The sequence below is a fragment of the Lissotriton helveticus genome, chromosome 12 (genome assembly GCF_964261635.1).
Source record: "Lissotriton helveticus chromosome 12, aLisHel1.1, whole genome shotgun sequence".
NCBI classification, from domain to species: domain Eukaryota; kingdom Metazoa; phylum Chordata; class Amphibia; order Caudata; family Salamandridae; genus Lissotriton; species Lissotriton helveticus.
In genome coordinates, this window is record NC_136073.1 from 820,037,976 (window position 1) to 820,058,121 (window position 20,146).

A 20,146-nucleotide genomic window follows, 5' to 3' on the forward strand; every position below is an offset into this window, starting at 1 on the left:
TGGAGGCCCCAATTTGGATCCATTTGCTCTCATATTGTTGTATTGTGGGAACCTGACAAATCTCCAGATTATCTTTGCAATTCTTCATGCAACCAAACCCTACCTGCTAAGGCACCAGGGTGTACCAGTATCATCACAGAAGGAAGGGGGCCAGGCGCATGTCCCTTTTGACAGACCAGCCTCCTGCCCTGAATAAGGATGATAATCTGAAAACCAAAGGAAGCTGTTTATAGGACTTCAACACAAAGCATTAACCTGTTTCATGCTCCATCAAGGGGGACAATATGTCCTTGGTCGACAGTACACAAGATTCTTCAAATCAATCACAGGAAGGGAACAGGAGAGGATACAAGCAAAAAGCAAATGATGGCCAAGGTAATCCAAACTGAGAAAAACCACATCAGACTTCTAATGGAAGAAAATGATTGGGGAAGCCAGTGGCCATGTAACTGGAATAGACACATGTATCCGGGCCTCAGGTTCAACAATTTTGTGATGGGCACATTTTCCCCTAGTATTCAGACACAGTAGTCCTGGGTAAAAGACAAGCATGGTGTCCAGTACCACTGATTCTGTTTCTGCAGATATCAGGACATCTGATGAGCTGAATTACAGTATTGAGAAATTCTATGTCCCATAATAGGGGCCATGTTGGACAATGGTACAGTGGGCAGGAATGGTTATTTTGCCTCTTACACACTTTATGGCACTATGCCAATGGCTGCTCTCCAGGTACTTGGGCCTTTGGTTAGGAGGCCTGACTTCTGTGTGCATAATATATGGTGGATGGGAAGGATGAAACAAGAGGATATACTACATTTTGGAGCTTTCTTATTGATGAGTTTGTGGTCTTAAATTCTCCCTGATTCAGTCGATTATAAGACCCTGATGGTAAAGCTCTGCACTCGAAGCATGTGCCCTACTATTCTCAGTTATGTGTGTTTAACAATGGTCTATAGGTTTTCTGACATGATGTGGATTTCAAAATGTTTGCAGATTCACATCTCATGAATCTTTATAGCAGATAAGGGGGGCCTGTAACGATGAATATTCTTTATAACAGCTAAAGAACCATGAATTGGACTTGTACTAATAGTATTTGTTGATTTTTCTGTGTGGTGTCATCATTTTCACAGGGGTGACATTTTCAGGATCGTTCTAGCTTTTTGTGTTTTGTACAACCTGCAGATTCTTTGTTGTTATGAGTGGCGGACGTGCATGGGTAGCATATAATTTGTCCACCAGGGCAGGATGAAGATAATGTACAATGGACACCTCTGTTACACGTCCAAGTAGGAATTAGAGTCCCTGTATCAGAATAGATCGCAATTGTCTTGGAACGCTTTTCCATAGGGAAAATCAAATACACTTCCTCATCTACAAAAGTCAGGAAACCCTATTATCCGAGTAAGCCCGGTGAAGAAATTGGACATCCTTTCAACAAGCAGAAAGAAGCACCAACATACTTGCATGACAAAATAACTACTCTCTTACATCCCTGAAGACCTTCAGTTACCCTACATTAGCATGAGTGACTACACATAGTTTTCCTGAGACCGCTTTTACTGCTTTTGACAGGTTGAAAAAATACTAGTGCTAGGGCTCTGGCTTTATCCTTAAGCGGTCCACAAAAAAGCCTTTGTCACTCCCTGGAAACCAAAGCCTCAAAAAAATCTAGGTCTGCAGTAAAGTTAGCTTGACAAAAGCAAATGAAAGTAAACTACAGTGTGTTAGGGATCTGGGTGCAATGTACTCGACCTGGACTCTTCTACAACTTTGGAGCCCTGCTGGATATATGGACTATATGGCTGGGTGTTGCACTATTTGAGTGGGTTCTTCTTAGGTTAGGTTTAGAACCCTGTGGGAATTAATTGGAGAAGCCAGTTGCTCCCACGTACCCTTCAAAAAGGAGATCCACGACTTGGTGACCTCACTCACATAAAAAGGAAAATTAAGACTGCCACTGAAAATGACTAAGGTAGTAATCTTGGGCGAACCAGTTCCTGCAGATAATTATATCACACCATTATGCCCAAAGTTACCTGTAGCTGCTTATTAAAGACACCCTGGCCAAGTCCAGCATAACAATGCAACATACCATTGCAAACCTAGATGATTATGGTGGTTGGCTAGGACAAAAGCATTCAGGTAGGAGCCAAGAACAGAAGAGTGCTCCAACAATTCTATTCTGGGGGTGAAACTTGCGTCCCCCCCTTCTGAGACTGTTATACACATAGAGTTGGAGAAGAACACTAAAATGCACTCTCGCCCTGGGCACTATACAAAAGGCACAGAGTGACTCAATCTCAGAATTTGAGTGGGAATACCAGTCTACCCATTTAGTTCTGAAACCCAATGTTCGTCATCTTGTACACATGCAAGATAGGATTACATTGATATCCATTACCATGCATTACCCCTTTTGGCAGTCTGCAATCTATCTCACTAGCACACAGATACATTTACATTGAACACTGCATGCTACCTCTTCCAAAAGACAAGTTCAAATGAAATGAGACATAGCAATACAATAGTTTATATAAAAATATAAATATATATACATATATATACATTATACACACAGAAACTGAGCAAACAGAAGCTCTGATCTCAAACTCCTTTTTTCAGTATGTTAAATCCAGATAACGTTATCCTACAGTCGGGAAGATCAAGATCTGTCAAGCCTTTTGAAAAATTAACAACCAGCCCAACACATTATTATTACAAAGTGGGAAACACTATATGTCAAAGACAGTTTTAAATTAACATCAGAAAGGGGCCCCTGACCTGCTACAACTGCAGGAATTAAAGTCATGCAAGAATATTCTTGGGTAAATGGTACTGACACATTACTCGATGGACAGTAAGACAAAATATTTGTTTAACAAGGAAGAGGACTAGAAGTTGTTGTCCTAATCCACTTGGTGTCCCCAGGACATTAAAATAGATTCTGTGGAGGAACTGCAGCCCTGCAAGACAGAGGCTAAGTTATCTGCTTAACTAATTGAATGCTGACAGATTCACAGATAAAACATCAGGCCATCAATAAATCCACACTGTCACCTCTTTAAGAGCATCATGCACACCGCAGCATGACCCATCCCGTACCTGAAGAAATATGATCACATCTCCCCCATATGGATGGAACTCAACTGACTTCCCTTGCCAGCACATACTACTATCTTTACAACCAGCGAAATCATTTGCAAAGCCACCACGACCAGCACCCTCGCTTATCTTGCTAGCAAGCTCACCACCTCTGGTGTTCTCAGCGCAACCACGGTCAGAACACCATCAGACTGCAGACTGAGAAGTGTGAAAAAGGATCTAGAACAACATCCCCATATCCATCAGGACCGCCCCAGCACACCTCCAATTTAGGGAAGAACACTGCATCACAATGCACTATCTGTCCACAGTTTCCCATGCTATTACATGTTGACTTTATGCTTGTCTTTGACCAAGTACAGCGCTACGCTGCCTTTTGGCTAGATTCACGCTATAGAAATACCATATACATACATACATAAAGTTTTGGTGTCAGTTGCTCACTGAAAGATTCCAATGAGGAAGCCTAAACTGCTACAGTCATAGGATTTTCAGTAATTAAACATTAGACTGCCAATGATATGAATCTTATAATCAGGCCAAATATGTAAATTGGAGGGGCTGAATTCAAAACGTTTTAGTACCAATGTCCCCACAGTTCAGCACAATCATAACGTTTGAATGTAAAAGGAAACAGAATGCTGTGTGCATGCAATGATGCCATGTTCTTCAACTCGTCGGTCCCTCAAGAGCATGTACTTGTTCAGACCTTGTTCTTTGGAGAGAACCGTCACTATTCATTAACCTTGGCTGGTGTTTTCTGACTTTAATGCCTTCAGTGCCCTGTCCTTGGTTTAGAGAGGAACCCACTATTAGTGTCCTCATGTGCTCTTGAAGAGATCACACTCCAGGATAGACCAGTGGTTGATGATCCTGCTGCTCCAAGGTCCACCGCTGGAGGGTCTGCTTGTGAAGGTTCCTTCACAGAGTCTTGAAAAGCCCCTCCTTTTGCAAGGACCCTGTCAACTGGCAACGGTATGTGTTTTATGGCTTCCGGAGCCTGTTGGTTTTTTCCACGTCCCTGATCCTGGGCAAGACCCAAATTGTACTTATGCATGCTGTACCTGCCATCTTGGATCACACTAACTTGAGAGGTTGACACCAAATCTTCTTTGGTACTGACCAAAGGACTGGCAACTGAGGCCAAACCTCCCCCAATCCCATCTGATGACATAATAATTTGACGAGTTTGTTGTATATCTGTAGTAATTACATTGGATTCAGTATTGTGCCTAGAATTACTTGTTAGACGGATTGTCTGTTCATCTGTTGATAGAGAATGCTGAATGGTCGGACAAGTCCCTGAAGGTACATTTTCATAGGGAAGTTTTTCCGGGAACTCATCTCTATTAGGACTTGTTCTATTGTCCACCTTCACCGCCTCATTTCGGGCTGCGGCATTCTTTATGGAATCACTCTCTTTCAACCCAAAGCTGTCCTCCACCATAGACGGTTGGGATGGTGAGATATCGCAGGATGTACTCACCCTGCGAAGACCCATTTGCAAAACAGTGCGCACTTCTTGATGTTCTACCCCCTCCGCAGAGTGATCCAATAATTGATCGTCCCCACAGACAGTACTGCATCCTTGAAGTGCCCCCGGAGAAACTCCACTACTTTTCTCGGAATCCGAAAGGGATGATGCAGCATCCAATGTAGGTTCACCAACCACCTTGCAGGGGCGTCCGCGCCTCTTCCTAGAGGCAGCTTCGTGCGCTGCATCAGTAACAAGGGCTTGTTCCAAAGGCCGCTTTGCTGTGGTGCTCTTTTGGATGTCTGGTGCGTCATTTGCCCGAATTTCGCTACTCTGTCCTACCATGCCCTTTTCATTATTTGCAACAGTGGGGTGGATTTGTATTTCCGAAACACCCACAGGCATTCGTGGCAAAATCACATTGATCATGGGTACAGCTTTCTGCAAGCTCATCAGTCCTGCCCCATTTAGTCCAGCTGACATGGTGAGGGGAAGAGCAGAAGAAGGTATTGGCGAGATCTGGATAGAGTTACTGATTGCAGGTACTGTGATCTTCTGCCCAAACACAGGGGCAGGAGTTTGAAACTGTGCACAGCGTCCCACAGTTTGTTCCCCAGGGATCATCCGAGGCCGGAGTGGAGGTAGACGAGCCACAAGTGCATCCACTTGAGGACTGGAGGCCGACTTCTCACCGTCAGCGGTCGTCTTCTTATCAGCAGTCTGCGGATTTGTCAGTGGTTTCAATGCCTTTTCTTCTGTTTTCTGAAATTAAAACATAACGACAGGTTACAAGGATTTTCCTTGTTTTCTAATAATTTTTCTTTTGGTACAAAAACAATCGCCAAAATAATAAGAAGTTATGAACTATGCTGGAATTCACTGTGCTATTTACCTTCCAGTTTAATTCAGGAACCAATGAAGGGACTACAAACAGAATAAAGCACCTCAAATAAACGACCAATCCTCATGATTTGAGATTTACTTTCAGTGTATGCCTTGCTCACAGACAGTCCAGGAAGAGGAAAGTAATGCACAGAAAATTGTATCTATAGCACAGACGAGTTGCAGGCAGTACAACTGGCAGACTAAATATGTTGGACTTCCTCATGTAATGGGGTATGACTCTATAAGATTTTGAAGTAAGCAGACCTCTCTGTCTATATCTAACAGTAGTCATTACAACTGCACTTCATGGAAGGAAATGGAGAGTCTACATTTACAACATGAGCACATGCATATTCCATGCAGCTACTAATGCAGATAAACAAAAAAGCTTTTGTGCACTTTTAGATCCCCTCTTTATATCAAGTTCAAAAGGAAAACATCCTTGTATACCACTGTTGACTTTACCAGTTGATCTGCACAACACAGAGGGCCAGATGTACGACCATTCCATTTTGCGAGTTGCAAATTGCAACGTTTTGCGACTTGCAAAATGGAAAGTACAACAGTGTCTGAGACACGCTTTGTGATTCACAAATGGGTCGCGAGGGACCTGCCTCATTAATATTCATTTGGCAGGTTGCAATTTGCGACCCATTGGGAATGGTTGGCACTCCCAGGGATGGTGGCCTGCGTAGATTAGCAGACCACTATGTCTGTGACTTCTTTTTCAATGAAGCACTTTTTTCTTTAGAAATGCAGCCCATTTTTCTTAAACGAAAACGGGATGCGTTTCAAAAACAAAAATGAATCTTTTCAGTTTCACTTTTTAACCCCTTACAATGAATCTTTTCAGTTTCATTTTTTAACCCCTTCCATGCGCGCAACATTTCTGCGCTGTGCGGGAGTTTTCATTAGTGGGCGGGGATCCGGACGGCCGGGGTCCGTCCTGCGCACACGCCCACCGTGACGCGTGACGGCTCCCGGCCGTCACAAGCATGGAAGAGGTTAAGAGAAGGCAATGGTCAGTGGGACCACTGCTTGCTCTTAAAAAATATTTGCACCCACATTCGCGAAGGGGTCCCCTGAGAACCCCTTCTTATTTGTGACTGGTCTACCACCAACTTTCCATTGGCGGTAAAATGTGAATGTTTTGCGACCGCATTTTGGTCGCAAAACATTCATACATGTCTCTGCGAGCCGCCATTTAGAAGGGACGCCCTTGGCACGCTTATAATAGCGAGTTGCAAACCCTATTTTGTAAGTCTGTAATGGGTTACCGACTCGCAAAATAGGGTTTGTACATGCAACAGACCTATTTAGTAGTCACAAACGGCCGATATCCCGTTTGTGACCGCTAAAACGGGTCGTACATCTGGCCCAGAATAAGATAGGTTGGCCACTAGGAACTGCAATTTCTCACTTTTGGAGATTATGATACGAAGATCCAATTTAGAAGAGTAAATCAGATTAATGATCACTATACATGAACCTTAAAGACAGATATGTATGCAAAAAATAATTGTCCAGTGAAAGAGAAAATCCAGTGAGTGGTGGCAGAAGTGTTCTGCAGAAGATCAAATATACCGGTTTGGACAGTCAAACATAGTATAGTACCTGGAGTGGAGCCAAAGCAGGAATTCAGGCAAATTGTTTAACCCCTTCCATGCTGGTGACGAACCCCAGCCGTCACGCTCCACGGTGCTCATGTGCTGATGACGGCTGGGGTTCGTCACGGCCCCGCCCTGTTCGGGCGGCGGCCGCACACGGGGGGAATCGCGGCCGCACGGAAGGGGTTAATGCTAAAATTGTCTTTTAGTTTGGTGTGTATCTCTACTAAGCTTTTAATTTCTGATTGTTCAGAAAGTCTCTCAGATAATGGAAAACAGGGCATGTTGGTGAGATTGATCTGGTCCCCTACATCTTGTAGTAGGATTCCTGTTCTGTGTGTAACAAAGCGACCAAGCAGGAAATGATTCACACAACAAACAATTCTTCATATTACATCACTTCCAGGATAACCAGGGACAGGGCATGAATTCAGACATGTGCCCTACTTGGGGTTATGAATGATGTTGGAATCGCAGTTCCAGGACATCACTGCAGATTTCAAATGACTTGAGTAGAACCCTGTACCAAACCAAACATCCAAGCACATATCCCCCAAGAAGGGGTGAAACATTGAACATTTAGTTTGCGCCCAACATAGCCTCAATAATCATCTTATAAATATTCTGCCTCATGCCAATGGAGACATTAACACATTTTGTAAGCTTTGTATGGCCAAACCTCTAAGGTTATATCTAGGGCTCCCGTTTTATGGTATTTTTTTTTCCACATTTCTGTCTGTATTTATCGGTATATGTTTTTTGCTAATATTTTCTGTATTTATCCATATTTATTTTGGGTTTTGTGAAAAATTGAAGTTGAAACTAGTATATTTCCATATTAATGTACCCAATAAATGTGCATTCATGCTTGAACGCCTGATAGGTGTTAATAATATGAACACCCACAGATGATAAGCAATGCACATATATGAAAACATTAAAATTTTAGTATCAAGGTTGTGCATATATACTTCTGTTTAAGCCTCTTTACTAGAATGCCTTTCTTTTTTTAACCTTTATCTGTCAATCCGCACAGCTATTGGCCAAGCTGTGGTGACTGACTGCATTTAGAATCACTTAAAAAATAATTCAATTTCTGTTTTGATCCACATTTAAAAATAAATACAGACAAAAATACATGGTTTTCAGTCTGTATTTATCTGTAAGAATCAGTAAAACAGGAAAACAGGGAGCCTTAGTTATATCAGATTCACACTAAGGATCAAAGGGAGAGAACCTAGAAGAGAGCGTATCACTCCCTATCAATATCTTAAATTCACTATAGGATACGTTCTCAACTATCACAGGGGGAGAGGAGGGGGGGTTGTAAAAAATATTTTTATTTTAGGACGAGAACCCTCACTCACCAAAAGGTGACATGCTTCATCATGGGGCTCCCTCCTCACACCAGGACTGCAAGGTCCCCAGTGTGGACTACAACTCTCCACTGAAAGAAAATTAGTGGAGAGGAGCGGAGATTTTTTAAATGGGGGAAGCTGATGAACTAGGTGAATCAGGAGCAGAGTGCAAAAGGAGAAAGTGGTTAAAACTGTCTCGAGGAACCTAATACATTTATTCAATGGTACCCAGGGACAGGATTGAAAAATTAGAGGACTAGGGGTTGAAAACAAATATACCCTTATTAAAAGGTCAACATGTTTCTGCCTTTATTTGACTCCAGCCGGAGTTCATGGGCATTCTTCAGGACCAAATAACATACTCGTCACTCTGTAATACTAATAAAACTGTTGAGATGATTATACAGGCCATGAATTTCGTGCCAAAATGAGGGCTATTAGTTCACCGTCTTCATCTGATACTGGAATCAACTTTACTTCTCTTTAGCCACAAGGTACCCCACACCAGTCTCGGCCGCTAACAGTCTGTGACTTCCTCAAAACGGCAGGGTGCTGGCAAGAGCCTTTTAATGTGAACGTTGAATTACGTTCACATTAAACATTTTAAAAAGAGAAAAGTAAATGGAGGGGAGTGTACAATAGGATATGCTTCCCTAATAGCCTAAGAAAATTGGGTGGTTTGACCTGCCACTTCCCACTAATTACATTATTTTGTCCACATTTTATGATCTGCATCCTCTGTATTACACTCAAAGACATATTAAGGTCTCAACAGCCTCTGGCCGACCATTTGTCTCCATCATACACATGCTTTATTACTAAGGGTTTCTCTAGGCTCATTCCTTATGGGTTTCTCTACATCGTTATGCTGGAATGTCTGGAGTCACTTTTCCAACTTTATGTATTTTGTGGCGGGCAGCTGATGATGTCATGATGTTTACCAAAGGTTTGTATAGTGTTCTTTTCTTACACTTCTCACTGGGTAATGGGTAGTATGAGAGAAAGGAGTTTTCTTGTTTAACAGAGAAGGAAAGTCATGCTAGGTTTAGAGTGATTTCCCCTTTGAATTCCCAGACTCAACCACCTTACCCCATTGTTCTATATCAGGAGTCGGCATGGATTGTGTCTATTTATCCTCCAGCGCATATTTGGTGGGCCTTCATCAGTCCAAATTACCCCAGACCTGGACTCTGATCCAACCTGTCCCATTCTATTTCTGTTGTTGGTGCTGTCACATTTCCCGTTTTCTTTAGAAATGCTTATCATTAGAGCCTCTGGCTGAATCTGATGCAACTTCTCTTGAATGGGAGGAAAGACGTATCGGGTAATGTCGGACTGACAACAGACATTTGTACATCTCACCTATATGTTGGTGGCACTGGGTTATAGACTAATGGTTAGCAGAGCTACAAAACAGATGCCTACCTCATACAAACTTCAATGGCCAGGTAATAATAATCCAAATTGGGAAGCCCCTGTACTAGAGGTGGACTGCATTAATACAGGTTTTATTGTGTCCGTTCTCATAACAATTTCTGTGTTCCTTATAGTGATTTGAGAATTTTCCACTATGGCTTTCTTGGTTATTGGGCATCCACTCTATCAGTTTTTACATCAGGTGGAAAATTGGGTTCTAGTGTAAATGTTAGGTTGTAGATTACTTAGGATAATTAGGCTGTGTGTCACACTGATGTAGAGATTTTTCTCTTCTTAATGTCGGAAGACAGCTGGACGCCCCCACAAGCTTTGGCCCCAATCTGAAATATTAAATGTTGTTTTTTCGACTCTGACAGTACACTGAAGCCTGCTAAACAGGCTCCAGGGCCAGTGTTCTTTCCCTTGAAAATGAACTGTCCAATTATAACCCAATTGGCAAGAACTTTAGCATCCTTGTAAGTATCTAGTAAATGGCACCCCTGGTACCTAAGGCATGGGTAATAAAGAGGGTCCCTAAGGGCTGCATTATGTCGTATGCCACCCTAAGAGACCCTACAAAAATGAAATGCAAACCCATTAGAAAATATTTTTCCCTCGCGAAAGGCCCTAAAAGAGCTGTATTGGGCTAACATAACCCAAAGGGAATTTCAGAAACACACTGACGCATCACTTACCAGGGCTTTTATGGAACAAAAACATATCCCTGCATACGAGCGATATTGGGACCTTATTACCATCCCCAATGATAGGAAACTTTTCCATCAATACAGGGTAGGAACCCTTCCTATCAATACATTCACAAGCAAGTGGTCAACTAACAAAGATCACCATCTGTGTCCTTTCTGTGCAGCCCAATCCGAAACTATAGCTCATGTTTTATTTATATGCCCAGCATATAAAGCCCCGCGCCACAAATGGATAAGACCAATTTGCATACAGAAAGGCATCCATAGTGGCACTGTGGCACTAAGGATTTTAAAAACAGATTGTACTGATAGCATGGTAATTGCACTTGCAAAGTTTCTAAAATGGATGTGGTCAATACGCAGAGATAAACTGAAACTAATGTAGACTGCATTGTTTTAACCTGGCCCTTATAGTAGGAAGTATGAGCTGCTAATTATGTAACAAATTTTAAAATGGTTTATAAAATTTTAAGATCACAATGTATTTATTTTTTTAATGGTTGTGTTTGGAACACCCTGTATAAAGCATTGATTGGATAGATTAATTAACGAACTTTCCCTTGTCATTATGAATATTAGGATCTAACAAGTATGAAATGTTGAGTTTTTATTGTTTTACTGTGTTGTCTTTTATGACTTATGTCGAAATAAAGACTTATTGACTTGACTTGAAATGCAAACTGCCACTGCAGAATGCGTGAAAGGGTGCAAGCCCTTCTTAAAACACAGCATTGCACAAAGCCTGTGTGCATGCCAAAGTACACTGCATGCCAAAGTACACAGCAGGTACTCTATGTAAGTCACCCCTACAGCAGGCCTTAAGAGCCCTAAGGCAGGGTGCATTCTAGCACTTGTGAGGGCATATCTGCATGAGCAGATATGCCCGTGATGGCTAGTTCTATTACTAGGTATTTCAAATTAACAGGAAAGCCATCTTAAGTATAAGTACTCGGCACTGGTCATTACAAGTTCCCCAGCTACATATTGGCTTAACTGAAAATACTTATGTTTGGTATCAAACACCTTGTCTTAATAAATCTGTACTGATGGCAGTACAAGATTTATTATGACGTGTACCAGGAGGCACCTTAGAGACGCCCCTGAAACTTTAATAATCTTCTAGTGTGCTGACTGACTGGATCCTTCCAGCCTGCCACCACAGAGCGTTGCTGACTCCCTGCAGGTGACAGCCCACGCTCCTAGGAGGCCAGGAACATTGCCTGCTCTGGCAGGGGGTGTTATCACCTCCTTTAGAAGGATGGCTAGTGAATCTGCATACCAAGACCGTAGGCTTCAAAGCCTCTGCTGCCTTTGATATGCAACCCCAGCTTTCCACAGATCTGGGACATGCCTACCTCTGCCCTGAGGCCCATTTGGCACCAGGACAGGTGGGAAATTAGCAATGCAAGGTGCGTGGTGCACTACCAGGCCAATCACACCCCTAAGGTGGGCTACCTGATGCGCTCCATGAAAAAAGGGTTTCCTCATTTTGAATTTGGTGGAATTAGGAACTCTGGGTGAATGTTATCCATTCTTTAAAGTTAATCTCCCTTGTACTTTCAAGTATGGAATTCTTCAAAAGTGCCAGGGACAATGCTGCTGAAACAAATAGTCAAGGAGCACCCTCGGTTCCCCATGCAATCTGGACATACCAGTAGCACCACCCCCTATTTTTTGCTGAACATTTATTGGAAGTCCAGCAGTCCGTGCATTGTCTGGGACACCAGGAAATATCATACATGAAAATGAAGGGCGATTAAGCCTGTATAGATCTGTATGAGGTGGATACAGCAAGCAGCACCACTTACAGGTAGTGCAGTGGTAGCAGTTAGTTACCACTATACTGCCATGACAAACATACATACAGTGCCTAATTTTTTAAAGAAAGCGTGCAAGTGCCCGAAGCTCTGCTCAGAAGCCGGTGGCAAGTGCAATTAAATGTTGTGGCGCCAAATACCAAGGCTGGTAGTTTTTAATCCACTTCAAGACACTCCCTGTCCCCTTTTCTCATTCTTGCAAGTTCCCCATTTCTTTCTTTGTTATGGTTTTGCCGTCTTTCCCTTCCTCCATCTTTCCGATCTGTGTGTTTTTCCCTCTCTTGCACTCAGTAAATGCATGATGCGGGAAATAAGTGCTGTTGTCCAAAAATACATTGCTGGTGCCCCCCAAAGGCAACCACCACCTTAAATTAAGCACTGCCCACATACAAACACAGGAAGATACACACTGAATGTATCTAACCAACCTAATTAATTTTATTTCCCGTGTTACCCTCAGGTAGATATATGAAACTTCTCTCTAGGCTTCAAACATTGCCCATTTGTCACAGTCAGAAGGCTCATGGTAGATAGCTGCCAAGGTTTCAGATTGCTATGTGTGACATTTCATAATTTCAGCGAAATTATGAGTGGCATTTCAACAACGAGTGACAATTTCACGAGAACAAAATCAAGCAATGAAGACGAGGGAAATATGCAGCTGAATAAAAAAAAGACTTAACACAATGGATATAAAACTGTATTATTTCAAAAACGAACTCATTGCTCAAACCCTAATAAAAATCATTAACCCCGTTTGGCGCGCCTCTATCTGCCTAGCCAGCAGCACAGATCACACCATGACCCCCACATGCTATCAAAGCTACATCAGGCTCTGTTGACTTCACCACCAGTTTAGTGCGGCTGTATGTTGCGCGGCTCAGTGAAAACTACAGTGACTCACCTAACAGACTAAGACTGTGAGTGACTGCAAACTACAGCTTTAATAGGGCAGGCAGCTGAAGATCATGACTGCGCGCTAGGCGCTATTTAGTACTGTTATAATTTATTTAGAAACTAGCAGAGCGAGAGACATACCATTACTTCACTCCAGGCACTGACTCGAGGCGAGCGACTATTCGGGACGGCCCAGCCGCCTCATGGCCGCAATGACTCCCGGGGCAAACCAAGCCTCCTGGGCATGATCAATCCCACACAGCTCAGCAGCAAAGCTACACAACGGTGTGCTCTGAACCTCCAGAGGCAGCTGCAGAACAAGGGTTTGGGTCGGTTGGGTCCAGTCGCAGGGATAACAAATTTTGAAATAATTCCTGCATTGCGAGCAGCGCTCATTGCCACTGCAGCCTCCCACAATTTGTTCTTAGGAACTGTAGCCATCCGCTGACACCGCATCGGGAGGCAGCAGGACATCATGTCTTGTGCAGCTGCGCGGTGTTTGGAATAGAATGGTTGTTAGATTGTAGTAGCAGAAGCCCCCAAGCCTGCCGGGAGCAGCGCCACCATGCGCTACCACTACAGCTTTAATTTAGCATTTCGGTGCTGCATGGTTAGAAGTGCTAATACGCGGCTTGACAGCCAAGGGGGCACTATGCCTATTATGCATGATTTTCAAATTCAGTGCGGTGATATGGACCACCACACCAAAATGCTTCAGTCTAACGCCTGATGTGTGATACTTGGCAGGACTGATGTTAATAGAAAGGAATGCTGCTTTTATACAGAAGTAAATGGCATGTAAGTAGCTGGAGGCATAAAGGAGCCCCATACTCGTAATACTATTGTAAGAAAGCCTATAATATTTCACTGCTTCTAAAAGTAGTAGTTTCTCCAATACAGTAGCAAGGAGAGCACAGAATTGTTAACCCACAGACTGCTTCAAAGACTGCAGACAATTTTGTATCTGAATAAACAGTCAAAGACAAGGACCAGTTCTCACCTCCGAATCTGCGACACTCTCAGAACCTTCCACTTTGTCATTCCGGGAAGTGGGTGCTGGCTGCTTCTGGCTTCGCTGGGCATTTTCAGTGCCATCTGTCAACAAAGAAATGCATATTTTACTTTATAAGGGACACTAGTTTGTACAACGTTTACACCGAAAAAAAGTTATTTCTATTCATCCTTTATATTCACAGATGGGGGAGATGGCAAGATCGATCCAAGACCAAATAAAAAGAGTCACTGGAAAATCAGATCAAAAGCATGGGAACTCAGAGCTATGCGTCCTGACATTGAAAGCCAAGCCTTCTTTGCGGTTCGTAGTTATACTCAATCCATTGAGACAGATAATGGTGAGGGTAATGACCACCAAGGTCAAAGTAAGTTTTGCATGAAAATGCCAGTATGATGTCAGGTTAAATAGCGCCCCCCCCCCCCCCCCCCCGGAGAACTTTTTTTTTTTTTTTTTAAATCTTTATTTTGCACGAAAACAAAAGGAGACAATGACATTTGCATTCGTTAAGCACAATTGTACATCATTATCAATTGTCAACTAATGAAAGGAACTTAACAGATCGAGCGTCAGCACCTATCAGTGACTAAAATAGCCATGCACTGGAACATGTAGGAAATACAAGCATTTTGAAAGCATGGCCCAAGGTTACATCTTACCATAAGTCACTCCCTGAAAATGCACTGCTGACATATCCCTTTGAGTTCAACAATACGTAACTGTAGATAAACCATAAAACTTTAAAACTTAAAAATCCAACTAAGGTCATCATTGAGCACATTATTGCGATTAGCCACATACAGTTGTTCACAGGTTCAGTTACTCAGCATTTCGCCCAAGGTAGCGCTGTGTTCTCGCCTCCTCCCGGCCTCCCCCAGTATCGTGTTGGCACACCCTTTGCCACTAGTCCTCGTCCTCCTCAGAGTCCGAGTCCTCACCCTCTGGCAGGGCCTCGCATGGTTCCCCCCTGTATTTGTTCCATGGCGTCCACACCCCATTCCATTTGCGAGGGCATGCCCTCAATACATATACTGCTCTTTCCTTCACCATGAGGAGGTCCATGTTTCGTATCCACCCCGCTACCGTCGGCACCTCTGGGGCCCCCCATCTCTGCGCAATGTCCCGCTTGGCCACTGTCACCGCCAGTGTGACCCACAATCGTCCATACCTATTTAGGTCCGTAGGGTCCCAGACATTCAGCAGACACTTACGGGGTTCCGGTAGGACAGATACATTGATGGCCTGTGAGACTGTGCGCATAATCTGTCTCCAAAGTTCCCTTATTTGTGGACATTCCCATATCGTGTGGAGGAGAGTTCCCTCCTCCCCGCAACCCCTGAGGCAGTATGGGTGTGGTGCCCTTTGTATTCTATGCAGCAGAGTTCGGGTATAATAGGTGCGATGTAAAATTTTGAGTTGCACTAGGCGGAATCTGGCCGAAATGCCTACCTCTCGCGGTGAGGCAAGCGCCTCGTTCCACTCCGTCTCATCCAATTCACCCAATTCATCCACCCATTTTTCTTTAAGTCTCTGTGTGGGATCTGGCAGGTTATTAATCAGTTTTTTGTACGTGAGTGAGGTCGCTTTCTGTTCCATAAATTCGGTCAGTAGCCTGTCCTCCAGTGGTGACGATTCTGGGAGTGTGGTGTCTGGTGGGATTGCTTGCAAGAGAGCATGCCTGATCTGCACATAGCGATACGTCTCAGAGGGACCCATGCCGTACATCTGTTGAAGCTGTGGAAAAGGAACCACCGTGCCTTTGTCCCAGAGGTCCCCCACCACTGAGATCCCTATGGCATCCCATCTCTCGAACCCTTTACATGTCCGCAGGGCGCCCAGTGTTTTAGTGTCCCATAACGGAGTTAGCCTGGTGATTTTACCCTTCCACCCCAGACGTGACTGCGCCGCATGCCATATTGTCGCCGTGTGAAGCGTTGGGCCAAGCAGGGCCCTCACTTGCGGGTGGTTGTACAGCACTGAAAGCATACCTTCAGTCCCCAGTTGCGACCAGTCCGCCTTATACGCGGGGTCTGCCCGCGAGACGTGTATCCAATGATTAATAACCTTAAGCTGGGACGCCCAGTAATATAGTTGTAGATCAGGCAGCGCGATTCCCCCCTCGTACCAGCTCCGTACCAATTTACTCTGTGCTATCCGTGCCGGGCCACCACTCCAAAGCAAATTGGAAACTAATGCCGCGACCTGCCGGAAGTAACGTGGGTTTACCACATAAGGGGAATTTTCGAGCACATACAGAAACCTTGGGAGAGCCATCATTTTATACAGTGCCGCGCGGCCTATGAGGGTCAACGGTAACGCAGCCCAGTATCGGACATCTGCACGCAGGCGTTGCAAAGGCGGCTGCAAATTTTCGGTGGAAAACCGCGTAGCATCGGCAGACACAAAAATACCCAGGTATTTAAAAGAGGTGGTGGTTATCCTAAGGGGACAGGTTGCCGGCAGCACTGGATCCGGGCCCTTGAGTACATAGAGCACGGACTTAGACCAGTTCAGGGTATAGCCCGATGCCCTACCGTGGTCATCGCAAAGAGTCAACAGGGCAGGGACCCCTTCATTCGGTCCGGTCATGTAGATCAGCATGTCGTCCGCATATAGGGAGACTTTGTCCTCCCACCCCTCCTCCCAAGCGATTCCCCGGAACAGCGGCGTTGCTCTAAGCAGAACCGCCAACGGTTCCAGTACCAATGCAAACAGAAGGGGCGATAGCGGGCACCCTTGTCTGGTTCCCCGCCCCAGTGGAAAGGTCGATGATATGTGACCGTTTGCAACCACCTGCGCCATCGGCAAGGCGTAGAGTAATCGGACCCATGCAAGATACTTGGGGCCAAACCCCATTCGGGTCAGAACAGCAAAGAGGTACTCCCACTCCACCAAGTCAAACGCCATTTTTGCGTCTAGGGAGAGTATCACAGCCTGGTCCGTGAGAAGATGTGCCCTCGCCAACACCCCATGCACCCTTCGTAAGTTCAGCGCTGTGCTCCTGTGAGGCATGAAGCCTGATTGGTCGGGGTGGATCAGGGCACTCAAATGCTTGGTCAGACGAACGGCCAGAAGTTTCGCCAGGATCTTTGCTTCCGCATTGAGCAAAGAAATGGGACGGTACGAGGCGCATTCCGTTGGTGGTTTGGTGGGTTTGGGAATGGCCACAATAGTGGCTGTGCGTTGGTCGAGCGGAAGCAGTGCCGTCTCCACGCTTTCTATGTACATGTCCAAGAGAGGCTTGGCCAGTATCGAGTCCACCGCCTTATACCACTCCACAGGGATACCGTTTGGGCCCAAAGCCTTACCGGATTGCAACGCCTGGATCGCTAACTGAATCTCCCCCTCCGTCAAATCTGTATCAAGCTCTTCCCGCGCTTCAGGAGTAAGCACAGGGACAGAAATGTGGTCGAGTGACGCCATGGCCTCTTGTTCCGTGACCGTTCGTGTCGGCGTGTATATCTCCCTGAAGTGGTGCGCTAGGGCTTGTACTATCCGCTCCGGGTGGGTCTGCAGCTGGCCCCTAGCATCATATAATCGTTGTATCCCCCTGTTGCTGCCGCCCCTTTTGTCCAGCCATGCTAACAGCCTCCCTGCCTTATCTCCCACATCATATATGCGGTGTGCGGTGTTCGCGAGGTGCCCCTTAGTGATTGTAGTGAGATGTGCCAGGTGCTGCTGCTGTCGTAGTTGCAACTCATGTGCAGTGGTAGGGGTGGGGTCGGCCATGTGAGCATTATTCGCCGTGTGCAGTGCCAGCTCTAAATTAGCCAGTTCAGCTCTAGAGTCCCGTTTATGCCCCGTAATTGCCGATATGGATGCCCCTCGGAAGACCGTTTTATACGCCTCCCACAGCACCGAGGGTGAGGAGACCGAACCCGTGTTCTCACTAAAGTAATGTGTTGTAGTCAATTTAAGTTTTTTCCTAATCCCAGGAACCTGCAGATAGTGGGGATATATTGGATACATCCTAGCACGTTTTCGTTCTTTGGTAGAAAGGTGAAGTGAGATTGGGGAGTGGTCAGAGATGCCCCTCGGTAGGATGTCTAGCCCTTCTATGGAGCCTAATCCCACCCCTAGAGAGAAAAAGTAGTCAATACGTGAAAGGCTATCGTGGGGGGCTGAGTAGTGCGTGTATTGCTTCTCTGTGGGGTGTAAGTGACGCCATACATCCGTGAGACCCATGGCAGTCAAAAATCCAGGAAGCGTGGCATTCCCCCTCTGGCGATTCCGTATGGGAAATGTGTCCAGTAGGGGGTCTGTGATAGCATTGAAGTCTCCCCCCAGGATCATATCACCTTCCGGGAGATCGATGAGAAACTGCCCAAGAGCCGGCAGCGCTGTAGAATGAAGCGCTGGGGGGATGTACACAGATACCACATTCAAGGCCCTCCCCTCCCACTGGCCAGAGAGTGCCGCAAAACGCCCCTGATCGTCTGTCTTGTGGCTAGTGACCAGAAAGGATGAGTTATTCTTAAGGAGTATCCCGGTACCCCTGGATCCCGTGGTGAATTCGGAGTGGACTGCCATGGTGTAGCCACGCCTATTCAGTGCTTTGCAGGTGGTCCCCGCTAAATGTGTTTCCTGAAGTAGCACCAGTTCAGATTTATGGCGCTTAATGGTTTGCAGTACCAAACCACGTTTGATTTTGTCCCCCAGCCCCCGAACGTTCCATGTAAGTAGCTTCAGTGGGGGCACCAGTGTCGTTACAGGGGCGTCCTCAGTGGGTGCTACTTGTGCTTGGTGTGCCATTTGTGTTCAAAACCCAAGAGGCTAACGGGCAACAATGTGGTGAAGCCAGTGTGCGGAACCGCACGCCATGATACCTGGCGTAGATGACTAGTAGTGTAACTGTGCCCTGTACATTCAGAATGATGACCAATTACCTTAACTTTAACTGTAACAGTGCAAGTCTGCCCCCCCCACCCCCTCCCTGCTCCCCTGCTCCACGGACGAAATCCCGCCCGCATCCCCAACTTGGCAGAGTGCTTTCGTTCCCTCCCCATCTAGTCTTACTTGCTTGTGGGGTTGGTGAGTCCCCTACAGGCACCGGCCAGAGCCCGCCCTACTCAGTTCCATCGGTCCGAAGTCCCAAGGGCTGTGTCCAAATCATGATATACTCAGCTCAGGTAATCAACCCACATTAGGCTGTCCGGAGTCAAACGGATCCCTCTCAAGATCAGATTCCAGTCCCCCGGCTGCACCTTGTTCGGACGTTGGGCTGTCCGCCCGGCGTTCCGGCGTCCTCTCGTTGCGGCGGGCTTGGTGTTCTTTGTGCGGGCGCTGCGATTTGCCCACCGGCCTCCAGCCATCCAGCCATTCTCGTGCCACCTCAGGCGTGTCGAAAAACCACGTCTTTCCCTCAGCCACAATCCGCAGTTTGGCGGGGAAGAGCATCGAATAGATTAGGCCCCTGTCACGCAGTGTCTTTTTTACTTCAGTGAAGGATTTCCTGCGCCTGGCCACCTCGGCCGTGTAGTCCGGGAAAAAGGCTAGAGTAGAGTTTTGGACTTTTACAGGCGGTGCCACCCTGGCTGCCTGCAGGATAGCGTCCCTGTCCCTAAAGTTGAAGAGTCTAGCCAACACCGGCCGTGGTGGGGCTCCTGGTTTGGCCGTTCCCCCAGGGACCCGGTGTGCCCTCTCAACGGAGAAGAAGTTGGACAGGCCTTTGGGCTGCAGTTTGGTCTTGACAAGGTCCTCGATGTAGAGGTCCATGGCGCCCTTCCCCTCCGATTCCGGAAGGCCTAGGATGCGGACGTTGTTCCTCCGTGAGCGCCCTTCCTGGTCATCCAGTTTCGCTTGTAGTTGCTTGGTGGTCTTGTCCAGTCGCTCCACCGCCACCTGCAGATCCGAGGTGTCTTCAAT

General features: G+C 45.8%; 1 protein-coding gene across 2 annotated transcripts in view; it reads right to left on the reverse strand.

The window, feature by feature from the left end:
- Positions 1-2,518: 2,518 nt before the first annotated feature.
- The window catches only part of RFX5 (regulatory factor X5), a 43,139-nt gene continuing 25,511 nt past the window's right edge, over positions 2,519-20,146 (reverse strand). For both annotated transcript variants that reach the window (XM_078668411.1, XM_078668412.1), the window contains 2 exons: positions 14,270-14,364; positions 2,519-5,344 (listed from right to left, as the gene is read on the reverse strand). In XM_078668411.1, coding sequence (XP_078524537.1) covers positions 3,884-5,344; positions 14,270-14,364 — 1,556 coding nt within the window. In that variant the 3' untranslated portion in view covers positions 2,519-3,883. The remainder of the gene's footprint in view (positions 5,345-14,269; positions 14,365-20,146) is intronic.